This window comes from Rana temporaria, chromosome 3 (genome assembly GCF_905171775.1).
Source record: "Rana temporaria chromosome 3, aRanTem1.1, whole genome shotgun sequence".
Classification (NCBI taxonomy): Eukaryota; Metazoa; Chordata; class Amphibia; order Anura; family Ranidae; genus Rana; species Rana temporaria.
The window spans coordinates 193,092,038-193,114,967 of NC_053491.1; the positions used below are offsets into that span (position 1 = coordinate 193,092,038).

Below are 22,930 nucleotides of genomic sequence, written 5' to 3' on the forward strand. Positions count from 1 at the left end.
TTGTTGAAAACTATTCCTCCTGTGCCTGGTATAAATCCTGGGTTCCCCAATATAGGAAACAGGGGGGAACATTTTGTAGAAAATTTTGGGTTTTTGCATATTTTAGCTGCAATTAACAGCGTTGGGCCAATTGTGGGATGTTTCCTCATCTTGCTTGGTAGTATTTTATAACACCAAGGGGCTCTACTTAGTGCTATTGAGCAAGACTGCTGTTCAACTTCGACCCACCTTTTATAGTGTCCGTTTCTACACCAGTCTATTAATCTCGTCAGGTGTGCCGCCTGATAATATTTGGCGATATCTGGGACTGCCATCCCACCAAAACACCTGGGTACCCTCATCACCTCTTTTTTTATCCTTGCCTTTTTCCCCGCCCAAATAAATCTCATCAAAAGAGACTCCATTTGTCGGAGAAAGGCCTGCGGTATATTCGTTGGCAAAGTTTGAAACAAATATGTAATTTTTGGCAAAATATTAATTTTTATTATGTTGTTTCTACCGAACCATGAATGAAATCCATGTTGCCATTTCTCAAGTAATATTCTTACCGAGTTAAAAAGCGGTGGAAAATTTATTTTAAAAACTTCTTTTAAGTTTGCTGGGATCAGGGTACCCAAGTATTTAAGTGCGGTCCTCCATTTAAAACCAAAATTTTGTTGTATAATCGCCCGTTTCTGAGATGTCATTGACACGCTCATTGCTTCAGATTTTGCTTGATTTATTTTTAAGTTAGAGAACTCTCCAAATTTAGTTATTTCTTTGACGAGATTGGTAAGAGAGACATGTGGGTTTGATACTGTAAACAGCATATCATCTGCAAAAGCTGTTACTTTATGTCTCCCCTCCCCTATCTGGATACCCTGTATATCTGGGTTTTGGCGTATTTTGCTTAACAAGGGCTCTAGAGATAGCACAAATAGTAGCGGCGACAGGGGACATCCCTGGCGCGTTCCATTTGTAATTTGAAAACTTTTGGAAAATATCCCATTCACTCTCACTGCCACACGTATGTCTGTGTATACACTTCCAATCCATCTTAGCATATTTTCCCCCATCCCAACATGTCTCAGCACTGGAAACAGGAACTTCCAACTTACTCTATCAATGGCCTTCTCCGCGTCTGTATTTAGGAACACGCAAGGGATATCCCCATCGTCCGCCCTATGCACCAAGTTGAGGACCCTTATTGTGCCATCTCTTGCCTCCCTTGTGGGAACAAACCCTACTTGATCCCTATCAACTAGCTCGGGTAGCCACACCTGGATTCGTCTTGCTAATACTTTCGTAAAAAGTTTTAAATCGGAGTTTAGTAGCGAAATCGGCCTATAGCTGCCACACTCCGACGGATCCTTCCCCTCTTTGTGGATAACTGTAATATGGGCCAATAAAGAATCCGGCGGGAAAGCAGCCGTCTGGCCCACTTCATTAAAAAGCTTTGTTAACTGCCCTCCCAGTAATGTTCCAAATTCTTTATAGTATCTTATTGTGTAGCCATCTGGGCCCGGGGCTTTCCCGTCCGCCATAGTTTTTAATGCGGCCTCTAATTCCTCTGTCGAAATCGGGGTTTCCAAACTGTCCCGGGCAATTGGTGACAGCCTAGCTGATTCAGTTACTGAGAGATATTCTTCTATTTTTGATGGCACTACTGATGATTGTTTCAGATTATATAGAGAGGCGTAATATCTACCAAACTCCTCCACTATGTCCTTTGGTTTCCGTTTTAATTGACCCTCCTTCCCAGGGCTTTTTTTCAGGGGGAACTTGGGGGAACTCAGTTCCACCACCTCTGGCTCAGACCCTTTGGTGCCTGCTCACAACAATCACTTGTAAACGCAGAAGTCCGATTTTTGTGTTTACAAGTTAAAAGTTCTGCACTCTGTGTGTAGTCACCTGAACTCTGCACTCTGTATGTAATGCAATCCTGGTATTTAATGCCCCTTTAAGACTCTTCTACTGTTTGTGAAATCTGAACGGGGTCGTGGTTGAGTTCCTGCACCTATTTTCTGAGAAAAAAAGCTCTGCTCCTTCCCCTTGATTTGTGGGACATATGTCTGTTGGCTCTTCTCTTTCAGTTTCCCGGCTAGCAGTTTACTGCACTTATCTCCAAATTCATAGTTTATTTTCCTTCCTCTTTGTATGCTTGCTTTAGCTTTATAACGTAAGATATCTGTAATCTGTCTTCTCAGGTGGCTCAGTTCTCTATCTATCTGGGGGGTGTGTGATTTTTTATGTTGGAGTTCCAGTTCCTGAATTTCTGCTAGTATATTTTTAACCTGTTGTTCTCGCTTCCTTTTTAAATTTGTTCCATGTCTAATCAGGACCCCCCTAATCACCGCCTTATGTGCTTCCCATACCATCCCTGGGTTGCTCCCAGGGGTATCATTTATTCGGAAATATTCTGTAATTTCCCGAGCAACATCTTCCCTCACTTCCCTATTCTGCAAAAGGCTTTCATTTAATCGCCACCTTCTCTCCTGATTAAACCCCATATTGGACAGTGTGATACGCAGACTAACCGGAGCATGGTCCGACCAAGTTATGCTACCAATGGACACCTCTATCACAGAGGAGATCAGGTAATGGGGGATCATGAACAGGTCTATCCTAGAGTACACCTGGTGTGGATTGAAATAAAATGTGTAATCTCTTTCTTCTCCATTCAACGTCCTCCATGCGTCCACCAACTGGACATCATATAAACTGCGCAAGACCCCCCGTCTAACCCCCTCTGCTATAGACGAGGTTCCCCTCGAAGTGTCCATTTTTGGATTCAGAGGGATATTAAAATCCCCCCCCAGGATTAGTTTCCCTTCCGAGAATTCCATCAGCATCTTGAGGGTTTTCCTCAAGAAAACATCTTGATGTACGTTAGGTAGATATACCGTAGCTAGGGTTACTTTAATTCCTCCTATCGTTCCTTTCAGGAAGAGATATCTTCCTTTTAGGTCTTGGTATCTATCTTCCAGTGTCCAAGGGATCCTGTTGGATATCAAAATAGAGACCCCCTTGGATTTTGCTTCCTGGTTTCCTGCGTGATAGGCTAGTGGGAAAAACCTATTTTGCAATAGGGGGAGCCCCTCCATCCTAAAATGCGTCTCCTGAATGTAGGCTATATCTGTCCCTGTTGACCGCAGATCGTTCATCAACATCCTACGTTTTTCAGGAACGTTAAGTCCCTTAACGTTCAAAGAGGTTATCTTTAACCCCTCCATCTCCGGCGTTTAGGGGGGGAGGGGAAAGCAGGATCCAAAAATCCTGAAAGGAAAAAAAAAAAAAAAAAAACCCTAGTCCCCCTAACCCCCCCTCCCGCTCTACTTTATCTTACCCGCCCGTTCCTCCCCCCTCCCTTACCTCCCACTTCTAAGTCCCCTCTAGGGAAGCTGCCCACTTTTAACCCCCTCCCCCTATGGTTCAGTGGGCAATAACTAATCTGGGGACTGGTCCAGGTAGGTGGTTCAATATATAGGAAGCTAAGCTTCAAAAAAAAAGAAAAAAACAAAGGTGAGACACCCCAGCCTGCTCCCCTCCCTCCCGCCGCCCCCCGACCATTTCTGTTACCCTACTGTCTTCCTTTCTGCCGGCTCTGCCAGATTTTTCCTTCCCTTTCTCCCTCTCTCCTCCCTCACTTCTCCTTCCTCCCCTTTCCTCTCCCCCTTACCCTCTATTTATTACTTTGTCCCTCGAGTTTTTTTACTTTCCCCTCCCCCCGTCTCAACTCCCCCTCCCCCTGCTCCCTCACACAAGCCTTCAAATTGGGCTTCTCTTGCCCTTTATTAATCCCTCCCCCCCCTCCACCGCCCCCCCATCCCCCCCCCCTCGAACCCCTCTTCCCCCCTCCCGGCCCCACCCATCTCCCAACCCCACCCCTAAAAAATGTGTTCTGTGCTCTTTAATCAACCGGGAGTCGCGAAGAGGGAAAACCCCCCCCCCAACTCCAGTGCATGATATGTAAATTCATTGTGTTATTTGTACATTGTTACATTGTGTTACTTTGTGTCGCGTCGTGCATCGTGACGCGTCCTATAGTGTCACAGCTAATCTCGCCGTGGTCCACTATATATATAAAAAAAAAAAAAATGATCACTCAGGGAAAAAAAAACAGTTACATCATATAACCTTATAACCCTACTCTGAGGTACCTTGCCTGTACCATCTCATTCTAGTGCATAAATACTCAAAAATTAATCTACTTCCGTGTAGTGTCCCACCATCATTGAGGGATTCATTCTTCTCCTCAAAAAAAGAGGAGACACACAAAAAGAAAATGAAAAGTTAGCTTCCAACACTCCAAAAACCCCCCTCCCCCTAAAAATAAAAAAAAAAGGGTGCATCATAGAGTAAATTATTAATTCATGGGGTTCCTTCGGGTGTTCCGGGCCCAGGGGTTGGGGGTATCCCGCACGGGGGAGAGAGCATGACGGGGCGTGGGGGGGAGGAGGACTCCATATTCATCTATATATTGGAGAAGCCCTTGGGGGAAAAAAATGCTTGAGAAAAAAAATAAAATAAAGGGGGGGGGGGGGGAAGGAGGGGTGCCCCTTCAGCAGGGGATCATAATGTCCCGGGGACAATAAAGTATGTTCATTTTTTGGAGAGGAAAAAGGCACATAATATATCCATAGACTCTATAGGTAGAGGGAGAAGAAAAAGGGGAAAAAAAGAAGAGAAATGTCCTCATATTAGCAGGCCCCTAGTCTTCCTCTTTAGGGGGGTACCGGGGCGTTCTCCTTTCTCCTCTCTAGCCTCCTCGATCCTGCCGACTTGGCTGTACCTCTAGGGAGCCCTGGTAGGTGTTGCAACCAGTTGGGTACCTCCATTACCTCCATCTCCATAAACTTAAACATTTCTGGAAGTTCCAAGGGCTGTTGTAGATGAAATGTCTGCGAATTCTTTTTTATTATAACTGCTAAAGGGGTACCCCCACCGGTACGTCCCTCCTGCCTGCTTGACCTTATCCAGCACTGTGCGCAGCATTGCCCTTCGCTGTAGAGTGGCGCGAGAAAGATCTGGCAATATCTGTATCCGGGACCCCTCAAATACAATCTCTCCTGCTGCCCAGGCCCTCCGGCTTATAAGTTCCTTATGTGTGAAATAATGGAAGCAGCAAATTACGTCTCTTGGCCTGTTTAAATTATCTGATGGGGGCCCCAGGGCTCTATGTAACCGCTCAAATTCGAGGGGATGGGGAGTAGGGGGGTTCAGCAATTGATGGCATATTGCCTCAATTGTCTGCTGTAAGGCTTCTTTCCCGATTGACTCAGGTACCCCCCTGAACCTCAAATTCTTTCGCCTACTCCGATCCTCGATTTCCTCGATCTTGAGCTGTAAAGAATCAACTTGCAAAGCCTGTAACCTCTGTGTTTGCTCTAAGCTTGCAACCCGCCTTTCCAACAGTCCCCCCGCAAGTTCCACATGTGCCAACTTATCTGTCAGTTGCTGTACATCCTCCTGCACAGTTTCCAGATCTTTTCGATACGACTCCTCCATCCGTAGCACTAAGGCTTCCATCTCCATTCTCGTGGGCAGTGCAAGTATGTCTGCACGTGTTGGGAGGGTGAGCAGCATCTCTTTCAGGTCCTTGAGCTCTGTCTCCTGGGTCACCTCTTTGCCTTCTATCCCATGCTGTCGCTGGACAGTCTCTTCCTGGTCCGACCGCATCCCCTTCCGCATTGCCCCTTCACTCTCCTCGTGTAAAACTGTAACTGAGGATTGCTTTCGATGTACCGCCGTGTCTCCTCCCGACACACTCGGTATGCGTGCGCCCGTGTCTGGAGTTACACGTGGTGCTGCGGATCGATCCCGGCTAGCGGCTGCTCTGGTCTGCGGGAAGTATTGTTGAATTTCTGCCTGAACACGGGCTTTGGAAAACCCTGCCTCCTTCTTCATCCCAGGCACGCCGTTCGAGACCCGCTATACCATCTGATCTATCGGGTCCACTCGCGCTGCACCGGCTGCTTCTTTCTGATGCTCTGGATGTCTTTCCGGCTTCCAATATTGGTCGGGCGGCGACCGGAGGAAAGAGGAGCTCTGAAGCTAGTGTGCCTCTACTCCACCATCGTTAGGCCACTCCCCCCCAAAACCGCCAGAGATTTTTTTAAAGCTAAGACTTCAATGGACTGCAGAAATGCATGTAGTGTGTTTTTTTTTTTTTTTATCTTTTTTTTTATCTTTTTAATCTGGTCAACAACAAATTGGCCAAAAAAATGCACTGCATAAATGGTTTAAAAGCAAACTGCATAGGTGTAAACTGAGTCTTATGCCCTGTACACACGATCGGAATTTCCGATGGGGTAAAATCCGATGGAATTTTCAGTCGGAATTCCGTTCAAGCTGTCTTGCATATACACTACACTGTCAGACCAAATTCCGACCGTCCGGTGACGTAGTCGGAGTTCCATACAGACGATCAGAATTTTCGATAGGATTTTTTTCCATCGGAAAAAAATAAAACATGTTCTAATTCTAAACTCCGATGGAAAAAAGTCCTATGGGGCCCACAAACGGTCGGAATATCAGATGAAAAAATTCCGTCTGACTTTTTTCATCGGAAATTCCGATCGCGTGTACAAGGCAATATGCCCTGTACACCCCTTTCCTCTGTACACAGGATCCAAAAATCGGACGACAGATCATCCAACACTTTTCGCTTGTTAGTCGCACGTTGGAATTAAACAGGTTACTAAAGTTACAAAAATTCTCATACAACAACAAAAATATGGAAGTGATGTATTATATTTTCAGACAACTGTACTGATTAAATGAAAATCGTACGATCTGGTATTATACAACAAATTGTTTTCTGCTTGTCCGATCGGATAATGTCAGATAAACTTTTGTGTTTGCCTATCACAGGATATCGATCAGATTATTGTACGATCGCTTTGAAAGTGGTATTTTTCGTACGATTTTCGGATCTTGGGTATGGGCCATTAGGCTTGATTCACACCTATGCAGTTTGCTTTTGATACGTCTCTGCAGTGTTTTTTGCGGTGAATTTTCTGTTTTTGCACATGCAAAGTACAAATCGTGGCAAAAACACACTACATGCATTTCTGCAGCTTCTCCATTGAAGTCTACTGAACCAAGAATGCACAGTTTTTTTTAAAAAAAAAAGTCCCTCAACCTAGGCACACACCCCCCACCCCCCTCTCCCGCTGCCTTCCGTGGCTCTCCCATCCCACCGGAGACCCGATCGGCCGGATAGCCAAGCAAAGCCGGGATTGGCTTTGCTCGGCCATTCGGAACAGTAAACCGGAACCAATGATATGACAATACTCCTGGTTTACTCGCAAACCATCGGCTAACTAGTTTTAACAAATCTACAGCATTCAAAAACACAGATCTTGGCATTTTGAATGCTTTTAAAGGCAGAGGAGGGATTAGATCTCTCCATAAAGAGTACCTGTCACATGCCTACTGCTGTCACAAGGATGTTTAAATTCCTTGTAACAGCAATAAAAGTTATAAAAAAATGAAAGCAACAGTTTAAAAAAAAAAATGTATTAAATAAATAAATAATAATTTTCAAAGTTCGCCCAATCTCAGCCATTTTAAAGGGTCACCTATGTAATTTGTTCCCGTTGCACAGGCGTGCACAATTTTAAAGCGGCTGGGGTGGGACAAATTTAGATGTTTGGTCGCCCATTTTTAGTCTTGTCTAGAGCAGCACAAAACCATAATACATCACTACAGATGACCCCCTCATTGATTCCTAAATTTGATCAATGCATATTAAAAGTGTGTGTGTGTGTATGTGATCAGTGTGTACTGTGTGTGTGTGTGTATATATATGATCAGTATGTACTGTGTGTGTATATGATCAGTGTGTACTGTGTGTGTTTATGATCAGTGTGTACTGTGTGTATATAATCAGTGTGTACTGTGTGTATATAATCAGTGTGTACTGTGTGTGTATATGATCGGTGTGTACTGTGTGTGTGAATATGTTCAGTGTGTACTGTGTGTATATATGATCAGTGTGTATTTTGTGTGTGTTTATATAAAGATTAATCGATGAATTAATAGTTAATTTCCACAGCCCTAATATAAAATATATGCTCAGTGCGTACTGTGTATGTGTATATGATCTGTGTGCAGAGGTGTATTTAGGTTTTGTGCTGCCCTAGGCCTGACTAAACTCATGCGCCCCCTAATTTAAATATGACCCACCCCTTCCTGTTTAAGACACGCCCTATCATATGTAAACCACACCCCTTCCGATTTAGGCTCCACCTTTTCCTGTTAGAGCTCTGCCTCTTCCTCTCTGTACATTAGCACACTCACGCACCATTCACTCCATACTTACATCAATCAATCCAGTTGGCTCCTGTCTAAATTGTTGCCCTTACCATGTGTATGTATAAATGCGAATTAGGGACTTTAGATTGTAAGCTCCTTGAGGGCAGGGAAATTAAAGTGGGAGGATCTTCTGCACTAACCAAGTGAATGAAGAAAAAATAAATACAAATAAAATATAATGTGCAAATGGGTTGAGAATGCTGCTCAAATCTGTAAGTGTACAAATCACTGTGGATGTGGTATAAGGTAAAGGAGGGATGAGCGCTATCTCAGGCACATCTATTATGGATAAGTGTACGGGTCCCTTTAAATATGCTGTGAAATGCAAAGTGAATGAGTATAAGTGCAATGGTGATATATCATCAACAGCCTTATAATATAAGAGCAAACCCAGCTGCTGACTAAGTGTCCTGTGTCAATATAATCAAAATACAAAGTGGCAGCTGCTGAAACAAATTGAATGCATATAATATGATCATAAGCAATGCAGTATATCAATGACAAAGTCCATATGGTGGATGTATTTAGTCCATTTGTGAAAGATAAAAGCGTGGATCTTCTCAACAATCGAGCTCACAGAGTGCCTACCTGAAAGATGAAAATATCAAGCTTGGATGGCTGAATGGCAGCTTCTCTGGCGAATGGTGGCTTCTGTTTGGGGATTACCAGGCTCTATCTGCAGGCTTCAACAAAATGGAGGCTCCTAATCTAGTGCAGTTTGGTATATCAATCCAGAACAGAAAAGGAGCCCATAGTGAAGTACGTCAGTGTGAAAAACAATTTTAATAAAACATATGCGCTTACATGCATAGATAAAAACCAGGCGGTGAAAAAAGCATCCAGACGGACGAGGGGGACAGACTAACGTCGCTTCCGGTCGTGGAGCCTCCGCCTCTGGTATCACATGCACCCGGTTTGGCCAATCACCGGCCGTTTAATGCGGGCGTCAGTCGCTCCCTCCCCCTGGCCAAGTACGCCCCATGTATGTTGCTAGCGCAAGTGCCACGCTACAGGCCGCCGCACCGGGGGCTAAATTTATGAGGGAGCCGGAAGGTGGCCGCGGGAGCCGATTAAATAAAAGGACGGATCGGGGTCTTTTCTTTTCCCTAGGCCTAGGCCAAGATACATCCCTAGCCTGCGGACAGATGGCTGTAAACAGAGAGATCGTATCAATAGAAAGAAGGAACCGCCGCTCCAGATGATGTACCTCAGTCAGGGCCGGATTAACAATGGGGCTGATGGAGCTGCAGCTCCAGGCCCCTTTCTCAAGATAGGCCCATTTGCCCAAAAAAAAAAAAAAAAAAATTTTTTTTTTTTTTTTTTTTTTAAGATTTTTTTTTTCTAAGATCGAATTTGGGGGGTTGTAGCTCGATGACCAGAGGTCACAGAAACCCCACATTTTGGGGTAGGCATGGGAAGAGCTACCCCACAACTGGTTAAAATATGGGACGGCTATCATTTATGGTTCCGGAGATACAGGCCTGCTTGCACAGCCTGTCAGAAGCTACATTCAGAGCGGCCAATATAAATACAAGCTGACACACTACAGCAGACTGATAGGATCACAGGGTTTATAATAATTATTTGTATATTACTCATGGTAATTAACCCCTTGCCACCCAGGCCAATTCTGACACTTCTCTACTACATGTAAAAATCATCATTTGTTTTTTGCTAGAAAATTACTCTATGGTGGTCTTTGCACTTTTTATGTTGCAGGGTACAGAGCTGCACGATTCTGGCTAAAATGAGAATTGCAATTTTTTTGCTTAGAAGATAGATCACAATTCTCTCACGATTGTTGCGGCGTAACATCATCTTTCACATTAAAACAAAACAAAAAAAAAAAATGGGCTAACTTCACTGTTTTGTTTTTATGGTTTTTATTATTCATTGAAGTGGGAAAATGCAGTGTGACATAACATATTGCAGCAATAGCCATTGTCTTCCCTAGAGTTTCTGCTAAAATATATATAATGTTTGGCGGTTCCAAGTAATTTTCTAGCAAATAATATTATTTTTTAATTTAAGAAACAAGTGTTGGACTTTAAGTGGTTAAATTTAGTTACAATGTTAGTTACAATGTTTCATGTTGTTTACAAACTTCGCAGACTGCCCAGATTTGTTCTTTACACACAGAAGTGTATCCCTTTGATCTAAGAAGGAAGTGTCAGTTACAATGTTTCCTGTTAAAAACTTGGCAGACTGCCCAGATATTTTCTTTTGACAGCTGAAAGTCTCTCCACTTGTTATATGAAAGAATCAGCAAACTCTGAGATTGGAGATCGTCAGGGCGGTTGAATCTAGATCATGATTTTTTTAACGATTAATTGTGCAGCTCTAGCACGGTATTTGCGCAGCAATTTTTGAAACATGTTTTTTTGGAAAAAAACGTTTCATTCATTAGAAAAACAGTTAGTTAGTTAAGTTAGCACAATTTTTTTTTGGTATCCTAAGCGATGCTTTACTTTTTTTAGGTTACATGTTTAGAGTTACAGAGGAGGTCTAGTACTAGAATTATTGTTCTCGCTCTAATGATCGTGGCGTATGTAACCTGTGTGTATCTGGCTCTGATACTACCAGTGCCTACCCAGCCACTGACTAGTATCTCTCCCCAGCCTGTCCCCACACACCCTCTCACCTGCTGACCTGTGGATGGGGGAATCACTCCTGCAGTGTTATTGTGTTCTGCCAGTGCGTACAATGATCAGTGTTGCTAACTTTAGCTGGCAGCACTGATTGTTTTAAGAAAAAAAAACAGGCTGGTTGTACTCAAGTTGATTAATAGATTGACTTGTGTAAAACCAGCTAGCCCATACATAGATTGACTATGGCTGGTCTCTGCATAATTGGCGTAATTTCAATCCATGTATGACCCGCTTAACCACTACTCAGTCCCTAAATATCCTTCCACTCCTGTACATAGTGCTCACTGTCATACTCTCCACACTCCTCTCCTGTACATAGTGCCCACTGTCATACTCTCCACACTTCTCTCCTATACATAGTGCCCACTGTCATACCCTCCACACTCCTCTCCTGTACATAGTGCCCACTGTCATACCCTCCACACTCCTCTCCTATACATAGCGCCCACTGTCATACCCTTCACACTCCTCTCCTGTACATAGTGCCTGCTGTCATACACTTCTCTCCTGTACTTAGTGCCCACTGTCGCACCCTCCACACTCCTCTCCTGTACATACTGCTCACTGTCATACCCTCCACACTCCTCTCCTATACATAGTGTTCACTGTCATACCCTCCACACTCCTTTCCTATACATAGAGCCCACTATCATATCGTCTACATTCCTCTCCTGTACATACTGCCCACTGTCATACCCTCCACACTCCTCTCCTGTACATACTGCCCCATCATACCCTCCACACTTCTCTCTGGTACGTACTACCCTCTGTCATACCCCCTCACTCTTCCTGTACATACTGCCCATTGTCATACCCTTCACACTCCTCTCCTGTACATAGTGCTTTTTTCCGTACCCTTTGTACTCCTCTCCTGTACATAGTGCCCACTGTTAGACCCTCCACATTCCTCTCCCTCACCTGCACATACTTCCCACTTATATACCGTCCATACTCCTCCCCTATGTCGCTTACCCACAAAAACAGTTCTTTAAAATTATACTGAATATCCTCAATGTTACCAGCTCTAGAATTAACACACTTTTGTTAGTTCAACTAAAGGAAATCTCAGTTCTCATATTTGTTCTGCCCCATTATTAGTACTCCTTTAATTTTGTGATTACTACTATGATGTATAGAGGAACATAGGGGATCTCAGCTACTCTAAATATAGCACTTATATAAAAAAAATGGCCCTGAAAATATTTTTTAAATGTTGGCAACTGTGCACTTAGGCACTGCCCAAGGGCCACCGTCCACTGGGTCAGTAGGGGGCCCCATGAGAGGCTCCTGGGATCCTGTGATAATAAAGTGGTAGTAAACTTTCCTGACATTACTACTTTTTAGAGGCCCTGGGGTAGGTTATGCCACAATGTACAAGTATGCACAGCATATTAGCACATTAGTGTACACTTCAATTTTCAGACTGAGCCCTCCAGTGCTGCGCTGTGATGAATCAGGCGGGGCCCGGGCACTTCCATCTTCACCCGGTCTTCCTTCTGGGTTCTGTGCCTTTGGTCACTTGCCTTGGCTGGGCTGCGTTCATGTCATTCCCACGCATTTATTTATTATTTATTACACTCCATTCACACCTCCGCGACAAAACGCCCGACGCCGGCCGCTCGTGCCGCTGGAGGGGAGAATTCCCATTGCTGTCTATGAGATGGTTCACATCTCATAGACACCGTACACCTGCGGCATGAAAAAAAGTCCCGGACCCTTTTTTTCAGGCGGCATTGGCGTTCGGCCATACAAAGCAATAAGAAGGATTTGTAAAAAAAAAGTTACACTATTCGCGGCAAAATACGCCGCGTACGCGGCGTTACTTGTCGCGGAGGTGTGAATGCAGCCTAAAAGGCCCCACCAAAATCCTCAGCACCAGGCCCATGATGTTCTTAATCTGGCCCTGACCTCAGTGGTGAATAAAATAGCCCAAAATCCAGTGGGTACAGGCAATGCACAGAGCATAAATGGGAGAAAATACATTTTGGACAGCCGCACTCCAATAAAAGGTAAAAAGGTGGTGCCTTTTATTCTGGTAAAAAAATACTACAAAAGCAAGAAAAAAACAGCAAACAGTGGGGTAATAGAGCTAACTAGTTTCACATTGATAACCAATGCTTAGTCATAAGTCATAGCTATGACTAAGCATTGGTTATCAATGTGAAACTAGTTAGCTCTATTACCCCACTGTTTGCTGTTTTTTTCTTGCTTTTGTAGTATTTTTTTACCAGAATAAAAGGCACCACCTTTTTACCTTTTATTGGAGTGCGGCTGTCCAAAAATTTATTTTCTCCCATTAGAGATTGTATCAAGCTGAATACAAATTGCTGTTTGGTGAGTAGACCACCGAGGGGAGACTATTGATTGGGTCAGTGACAGAAGTGTGTATACATCATCCAGCATCATTAGCCACTAGGGATGAGCCGAACACCCCCCCCCCCCTTTCGGTTCGCACCAGAACCTTCGAACGGACCAACCGTTCGTGCGAACATTTAGAACCCCATTGACGTCTATGGGACTTGAACGTTTGAATTCAAAAGTGCTCATTTTAAAGCCTAATATGCAAGTTATTGTCATAAAACGTCTGAGAACCCGGGTCTTGCCCCAGGGAACATGTACCAATGGAAAAAAAGTTTTAAAAACAGTCGTTTTTTTTGTACTGTGTGTGTATTTTTATATATATATATATATATATAAAATCAGTGTGTAAATTATATATATATATATGAGATTAGTGTGTACTGTGTGTTATATATATATATATATATATATATATATATATATGAGATTAGTGTGTATGTTTATGAACAGTGTGTATATTGGGTGGAGAGCCGCCAGCATCCAGACGTGTCACTGTAGCAGGAAGAGGTTAGGTGTGGCGCCTGTGTCTGCCTGCAGGGGGAGCTCCTGGGATGGCGCGCTACTCGCTGGCAAGTCGTGGCTGTGTATATCGTGTGTGGAGCGGCTGCATCACCATTTTCCATGGTAAACACGGAAAATTAAACGTTTTGCACACAGAATGGAGGAAAGCGAAGGCTCCGGCCAGCTGAGGTGAGTTTGTGGTGTCCGGTAGGTATGTATGGTGCCGTGGTGCGGCGGAGGAGGGCTATGCGGCCTGTAGGAGCAGAGCTAGAGTAGCGTGTGGAGGGGGCGCTCCTTTGTACTAGGCCCTACTTTGTGTTGGCGCTCCCTGTATTGTATTGGTGGGCAGGCTCGGTGGTACGGGACATGTCCATGGCATGTAGTGCTGAGTTTCGTATGAGGAGAGGAAGGAGTCGTTGTGAGCGGGCTGGTGTCGTCATGAGTATCGGTGAGGGTGGGCCATGCTGGTCATGTCTGTGATAGCAGCGCCCCCCTCCCCCCTCATCACCCCCTCTAGTGGCGAGCATGCACGGAGCAGTCAGTCCGGTTTGGCGTGTTGTTGATGGTGACAGGTGGTGAGTCAGCTCTGACTGTACGGATCATGCTCAGACATGTGCCAGGGATCTAGCCCCGACTTGTCTGCTCTCACACTCATAAAGACGGCCATCGGCTGCACCGTCCTGCACTTTATATACTGGGAGCCCAGCTCCACAACCTCAGCACTTTATATGTCAAGGTAAGAAAAGCCCTCCTGCTCATCTACATGTCTCTCTTCTCTTTGATCATCCCAATCACTGATGTTCATGTCATCCACACAAGCTGTCAAGGAGCAATCCACTCATCTTCTTTACTTGTTCTCATAGAGAATCCTCTATTCGTTACAGGGAAGCGTGCAATGTATCGTCTACCAGTACCGATTGTATAGAAAACTCTGCAATCATGGGCTCGGACAACGAAACACTGGTGAGTGAACGCTATGTATATCCTCTTTAATTGATTTACCATTGTTGTCATTAGCCTGTCATTAAGCCTGTTTCTTCCAACTGGTTAATATTTCAGGTTAAACCAAATCCACTTCTGTTGCATCTGTTAAAATCTGCCGGTGCCCAGAAGGATACCTTTACAATGAAAGAGGTGCGCGGATGATATGTTTGCGTAAGATTGTATGCAGTCTGTATTAGCCGTGCTTTTGTTGTCTGATATAATATAGTTCATTGCATTGTTTCCATACTTACGCTGTAGGTTATTTACCATCTTGGTCAATACATTATGGCCAAGCAGTTGTATGACGAGAAGCAACAGCATATTGTCCACTGCTCTAATGATCCTCTGGGAGAACTATTTGGGGTACAGAACTTCTCTGTAAAAGAACCAAGGTAATATAAATACAGAGTGTATGTGAGATTGTGACGTTCTAGAAGGATTTCTTTTTATGTAAGGCTCCATGCACACTGGGCTTTAAAAAAACGTCTGTTCTCTTGGGAGTAAAAAACACTTATATAGAGCATTTTAAAAAAAAAAAAGTTTAGGAGAGTTTTAACTTATTTATTTTCTTTTTTGCCAGTAAGCTTCGATCAGAAACGCGAACCAGAATTTTTTTTTTTTCTGCCTCTAAACGTTGAGCTCAAAATATGCCTGTAATCGTCCTAATGTACATGGACACATAGGATAATATTGAGCTGCTTCTACAGGCAGAACACAAAACTTCTATAGAATCAACGTTTCTTTTAAGCCAGTATGCATGGAGCCTAAACGTTACAGCGTGTGCACACACCGTTTTAATTCCTGCTTTTCCTCTGTAAATCCTTACTTTTTCTTTAAAATTTGTTTAAAACATGGCTATCTTTTTATTTTCTATTTTATGCTGCATTAAGGCACAGATCTGATTCTGCTTTATTTTGGAATCTAATGGGGACCTCCAATAAATATGATTCTTCTCTAATTCGGGGGCCCCCTGCTTGCCAGCTGCATATTCATTTTGACATACAGCAAGTTTTTCTCCCTTTTATTCTACTCTCTCTCTCTCTCATCATGCTTTCATCACTGACTGCATACCATTCCCTACAGCAACTGACTGACTTCCAAAATAACCATCTACTCATTACATTTTTTCTTAAAGTGGAGGTTCACCCGAAAAGTTAATTTTTAACATTGGATTGAGGCTCATTTTGTCTAGGGGAATCGGGTAGTTTTTTTAAAATCGAAGCAGTACTTACCGTTTTAGAGAGCGATCTTCTCCGCCGCTTCCGGGTATGGGCTGCGGGACTGGGCGTTCCTATTTGATTGACAGGCTTCCGACGGTCGCATACATCGCGTCACGAGTAGCCGAACGTCGGTGCGCAGGCGCCGTATAGAACCGCACCGACGTTCGGCTTCTTTCGGCTACTCGTGACGCGATGTATGCGACCGTCGGAAGCCTGTCGGAAGACTGTCAATCAAATAGGAACGCCCAGTCCCGAAGACCATACCCGGAAGCGGCGGAGAAGATCGCTCTCTAAAACAGTAAGTACTGCTTTCGATTTAAAAAAAAAAACACCCAATTCCCCTTGACAAAATGAGCCTCAACCTAATGTTAAAAATTGTTTTTCGGGTGAACTCCCGCTTTAAAAACTCGCTCTCTTTTAAACTCCTTTTATATATCACAATGCCTGAAGCCGAATTGATTCTTTTTTTTGCCCACAGCAACCTCAGGTCAGCCATACATGTTAAGATTTCTGTCAGTAGATTCCTTCATGCTTGTTTAAAGGATAAGTTCACTTTTTGAACCTGTTGCGTGTTAAACCCTGAATATGGGTGTAGCATGTTACAAATGCATCAGCCCCCCATCATGATCTTCTCCCTTCATTAGCTGTCACAATGTAAAAAAAAAGTCACGGGGCTCTGCTCACCCGGCTGCTTCATTCCTTCACAATGTTCTGTGAATGGGAAAACTACAGGTACAGGCAGTCTTTGCAACTGTAGTTCTCAATGAACTACCAGGTCGCTGTGGTAGGTCATTGATTGATTTTTTATTTGTTTTTCCTCTGTCAGTCTGTAACTTGCTGCCCATTCAGTGTATAGGCATCAAGCTTACACTGACAGTCTATAGGAGTCCTGCATGGCACCCACAATCTGCTGATCACTGGTCCAATGCTTTACAGCAGGGGTCTTCAAACTATGGCCCTCCAGTTGTTCAGGAACTACAATTCCCATCATGCCTAGTCATGTGTGTGAATGTTAGAGTTTTACAATGCCTCATGGGATGTGTAGTTCCGCAACAGCTGGAGGGCTGTAGTTTGAAGATCCCTGCTTTACAGGCTCCTACAAAAAAAAATCGTAAATGCACAATTTCTTCTTCTTTTATTTTTTTTCCTGCAAACAAATTCGCTTTTCATTTAAAAAAAAAAAAAAAACTTATCCTTTTAACAGTGAGGATGGAGGAATTTTCCCTGCTAGCTAGTGAATATTCTCACAGCTCCTACAGCGGTTCTAATACTCAAACAATAAATGCATTGGCTACAGTCACTGTTAAGCTGAGAAATTTCATTTAGCTTCTTTGATTTTGAGATTGAAGTTTGTTAATTTAAGAGCGTCATCCACAGCTGGAATTTCTACTAATTCAGCAAGAATCAGACTAAATTTGAGCCATGTATGTCCAGCATAAGCTGGTCCTTCCTGTACAAAATGAGACATGTAAGGCATATTCTGGTTGCTATAGGTGACAAAAACGAATTCTTAAGTCATTTTGATATATAAGGTACAGTGTGCATTAAGTATACGTATACAGTTGATCATGCTTCACTTAATTAAAACGTTACATGTTACTGAGCAAAGTAAAAATCCAGGAGCCACTGTACCAATCGATGCATGCTGAACACAAGCCGAGTTGTGCAATGTCAGGTTTGACCAACTGTCAAGTTGCAAGTCGCAGAGCCTTCTGCTAATATGGCTATCAGTATATATGTCTGGTCATAAATGTTACATTTTGAAAACACATTCTCCTTTAGATTTAACATCAAATGTCCAAAGCAAGGCCCCTTGAAAAAAAAATCTTCCATTGCTGTAGAAACTACATTGGTGGCTTCAGGGGATCTTTAACTTTTGTAGTGTTTGTGTAAATGTCACAAGCCTAATGCCAGATGGAAGCAATATGGTGGCACAACGTTCCTGGTACTGTCAGCCCCCACCCTCTGCACCCTCTTCCTGCTCCTGCCATAGATCCTTCCGGGCGCCCATCGGTGGATCAAGGACTAGCACGCTGGAGGGAGATTAACCACAATCCTTTGATTTCCCCTTCTGCTACTGACTCAAACATCACCTCTGGGGCCTGGTGTCAATGTCTCCAGTATGGCTGGGGAAAAATCTAATGGAGTGCAATCTTCACTCTAATTTTACACATCTGATGTCTTTAAAAAAATTATCTTGTCACCAAAAAGGACTTTGTCCCAATGTGATTGTTGAAGAAACACCTACAGACACGTACAAATGTAAATGCATGCGACGGGTGACTATGCACAAAAATTCATGGTTTACCCTAAACTGATGACCTTTTAAAGCATTGCCTGTAGAAAATGTAGGGTATATAAGTTTGCAACTGTTTCCCAGATGCACGCAATTTTGTGCTCAATATGAGTTTTTGAAAGCTTTTCAAACGAAAAGAAGAAAAACACATCAAACAGAAACTAAGTCCGTCTTATTACAACGAAGAGAAGGGTACGGTTTTGCAAACTAGGACATGGAAAGCGCACACAATTTTAAGGTGTGACGTGTTGGGTATATATTTACTCAGTGCAGCCTCATCTTTTAGATTTTAACAAAAAATAATTTATTGCATTTGGTGTGCCTTAAAATTAACTTTAGGGTATTTTCAACTGAAATTTTCTAAAGTGTTTCGCTAATATTGTGTGACATAAAAATTGGATCTATCACTATTTTATTCTCTAGGGTGTCTGTTTTCAGAAAAATATAAATCATGTTTTGGTGTTTTTATGTATTGGCCCTGATAGCAAAAAGGTTATCGGCTCCCTTCACACCTCAGAGGTCTGGTGCCCTGTGTTAAGGCAGTCAATTCATAAGGAACGGATTGGCAACACAGCCTTCTGTTAACACAGTGAGATGTAGGTCTGTCAGCTCTTGCTACTGTAGGTTTGTTCAATGGAGTGCCTTTTTCACAATAAATGACACTGTGCAGAGTAGTGTGTGTGTTACCACATGGTAAAATGCTGCATTTTAATGAAAGCTAAGGTAACATTTAGACGTGACGCCACGATGACAGGCCAGTAAATTATTATCCAGTAAAGGTGACCCTGGCACAACCTAGTTTTTGGTAAATCTAATGGAGATTGTGTAAACGGATTTTAACATAGGTGACCTGCATAACATGGATAAAACATTTACTGTCCTCTGGCTGTGCACAGTGACTGCTTTTGTCTATTTGAAAAACTGGTTGAGTGAAGAAACAAAGGTAAGTAAGTGAACCTGGACTAATGTTTTGTCTAAAACATAAGTTATGTATCCTTATATGTTTATAGAATGTTTACAGATTACTGAAGCCTTATCTGTAGAAATGTACACAGTAACTTTGACAGAAATGTGTTTGTGACTCCTTCAATAGGTGAGGTAAAGGGGGGGGGGGGGGCGGCTGACAGAATTGGCCCTGTGTATGAGATATGTCTGAAAAGTAATTGTGTTGCTTGTAGAAACCAGTGAGTGACAGTGATTAGAATGATTTGGCCCACATGGATACCACATCTCGGAGAAAAAGTTGTCAGTAGATATACTTTGGGTCAGTTTTGCAATGTGTCCAAATGCCTTCTGCCCATTTTAGATGAAGTTTTATATTTGTAAAACTATGTTACAATTAAACATGTTTGTCCTGGTGGATTCCTGATTGGCCGTGGTGGAGAGGCAGGCAGATGTCACAATTTTCACCTTGGCCAATCAGAGGATGCCTTGTATTAATACTAAATGATGGAGATGTGGTCAGGCTGACTCAATATAGCTATGAATGATTTCAGGCAGGAAGTCGCCCATACTGCTGTGGAAGATGGTACTGTTATGGCTAATGCTACAACAGTGTGTTACAGTGCTCACATCCACCTCATAGTTATGTAATGGAAGTAGTTTGTTTGGGCCACCTTTTCCCAAATAAACTAATTAAAGTCATAGTAAATTTGGAATCTTACTTTAAGATTTTATTCACATCTATGTCCTTGTACCAGGCCACACTGCACAGGATATGTGCATTTATTGATGCATTACCGTTTGTTTTGAATGGAACCCAAACATACATTTAGTGCTAGTTCACACAGCCTTCAGCTTGTATAAGAGCAGTGTGAACAGCAAGCATTTGCTGAGCTTTCTGCAACCTTTTGTTGAAGCTTTTAAAGTGCCATTCTGCTCCACATTGGCATTGTTAAACACAGATCTTAAATGGAGTGCAGACTGTCAATTAAACAAGATGCTAGCAGGTTTCAGCACTACTGGAAGTTTGTTGAAAGGCTGCTGAAGCATGCTAAAAACAGTCTTTTAGCTGGCGCCCTCCTAAGAACAGCATAACTATTATCCTCATGCGGATCTATTTATATGGATTTGTTTTATTGCCCTGTTCTGTGACCCATCCCATACCTCTTGTTTTTAGTGTTGTATAGCCAGATACAGAGTGTGCCATATTATCCCACTGTTTGTATGCTGAAGCATGCTAGCTGCATATTTAAAGTGACATTCAGCACTCCTAATAAGATCAGTGTTTTAACATTTCCAAACGAGAGCTGAAGAGTGCTTTAATCCTAAAAAAAAAAAAATCAGCACAAGGGATATCATTTACAGTAAGTAGGACGTTGCCCTTGTGCTGATTTATTTTCTATGTTACTGAAATTCTTCCTCCATTCATGTCTTCACCCCCACTGTTGTAACCTTCTTGCGCGGCAGGTGTTAATACAACTAAAGGGCTATCGCAGGCTTCCTACAAGAGGGCTTTACTAACTGCCCTTTCTGAGCATCTCTTCTGCCTAGCTGCTCTATTCATAGATGCTGTACTACAGCTTCTATGAATTGAGGGGGCGGAGATATGAATTATCCTTCCTTCATCCATTCTCAGATTGCTTTCCAGTCATAGAAGCTGTAATACGGCTTCTAGGTGTTGAGGATTTGGGCGGAAAAGGCAGGCATAGTTGGGCTCTTTTGATGAGAAAATAAAGTGCAGCGCCAAACAATAAGAAGCACTAACCATGTGCAGGTAAGGCTATGAAGATAGAAAAGTTTATGCAATAAATTCAAGCACACACCTAACATGTGGGGTTGCAAAAACTAATACTAATGATAAAGTCCACAGTGTAAACCAATGATGAAAATCGTGAAAACACAATAAAATGTGCATATATAATGTCCATCCAAATGTAAACAAGCTGTCGGAGCATGTATGAGAGATGGTGTCTATTTTCTTCCCAATATCACTGTTTCTGGAATCCCATTCAAAGATATTCCTAATCAACAAGGTAAGAAGAGATTGAATACTCTTACCGGATGTGATGGACCCAGGAACACCGTACGGTGGTGGGTCAGATGCGCATAATCAACCCAGTGAATGGGGAGCAGCTTCTCTCGATGGCTCTGGACTGTGGTTCTCCACGATGGTATAATCCAAACTGACTCAGATCCTGGACGTGGAAGTGATGGATCACTGTTTCCTTGTTAGGCATAGGATGGACTCGCCATATAAAAAAGAAAAACAAAAGAGGACGCCTCCTCATAGTGTAAAAAATGGTACAAAATGTATTGTTCAAAAAGGTGACCAACCAAACATGAACATACTCAATAAAAATGCGTAAAACAACATCAAAGGGGAAAAAAAGCAAAAATGAAAAACTAATAAAAATCCCTGTATAAGAAACAATTGCACAGTACAGAAATGGCTGGGGCCAATGTGAGTCCATCCTATGCCTACCAAGGAAACAGTGATCCATCACTTCCACGTCCAGGATCTGAGTCAGTTTGGATTATACCATCGTGGAGAACCACAGTCCAGAGCCATCGAGAGAAGCTGCTCCCCATTCACTGGGTTGATTATGCGCATCTGACCCACCACCGTACGGTGTTCCTGGGTCCATCACATCCGGTAAGAGTATTCAATCTCTTCTTACCTTGTTGATTAGGAATATCTTTGAATGGGATTCCAGATACGGTGATATTGGGTAGAAAATATCTCTCATACATGCTCCGACAGCTTGATTACATTTGGATGGACATTATATACACATTTTATTGGTTTTTTTTTTCTTGGATTTATTGCATAAACTTTTCTATCTTCATAGCCTTACCTGCACATGGTTAGTGCTTCTCGTTTGGCGCTGCACTTTATTTTCACATTTTACACGATTTTACTCCTTTTGTTGTGTTGGCTGCCACTTCTGATTGGACGAGCGCAGTATATTTTTATAATTTTTGTATGCTCTTTTGATGAGAGCCTGTGGCAGCCCCTTGTATTGACCCCCACTGCATGGGGAAAGTTGCGCGGGCAGGAGTCATAAGGGGCAAAAGATTTCAGACGAGGAATCTGCACAAAAGGACACTTCCCACTGACTGTGACTGAAGTTGTCCCTTGTGCTTGTTTTTTTATTTTAGCTACACTTGGGCTTTAATGACTTCAAGAATATATATATATATACCAAAAAAATTATACTCACCATAAAGCGCCGCTGCTATGCGGAAGTATCTCTTCTGCCTCTTCCTCCACCGCGGTCTTCTTCTTCGTCTTGTGGTGAATGGGGCACGCTGCCTTCTGGGAACTGTGTGTAAACCAGGAGGCAGCCGCCCATTCACAAAGAGCCGTGCTAGTTGCGCATGCATGCGCAGTAGGAAACGGCAGTATAGCCGTAAGGATGGAGGCGCCAGGGCGGAGCGATTGCCGTCAGGGGCCCATCATCGCTAGCGCCTAGGACAGCTAAGTGTCCTTATTAAAAGTCAGCAGCTACACTGTTAGTAGCTGCTGACTTTAAAAAAAATAATAATTTGCGGGTGGAATCCCGCTTTAAGTCTGCTGAAAACTTTACAAAAGCTTTCTGAAGGTTTCATAAAAGATTGTAGTTATACAAGCTGAAGCTGGACTAGACCATACATTGTAAAGCATAGCACCTGCCTGTCAG

General features: G+C 43.0%; 1 protein-coding gene across 2 annotated transcripts in view; it reads left to right on the top strand.

Annotated features, from left to right (window-relative positions):
* Window positions 1–13,832: 13,832 nt before the first annotated feature.
* Window positions 13,833–22,930, top strand: part of MDM2 (MDM2 proto-oncogene) — a 29,637-nt gene continuing 20,539 nt past the window's right edge. The window contains exons 1-4 of one of the 2 annotated variants that reach the window (XM_040344023.1): window positions 13,833–14,544; window positions 14,693–14,771; window positions 14,868–14,942; window positions 15,051–15,184. In XM_040344023.1, coding sequence (XP_040199957.1) covers window positions 14,420–14,544; window positions 14,693–14,771; window positions 14,868–14,942; window positions 15,051–15,184 — 413 coding nt within the window. In that variant the 5' untranslated portion in view covers window positions 13,833–14,419. The remainder of the gene's footprint in view (window positions 14,545–14,692; window positions 14,772–14,867; window positions 14,943–15,050; window positions 15,185–22,930) is intronic. The other variant, XM_040344024.1, reaches the window with a different exon arrangement.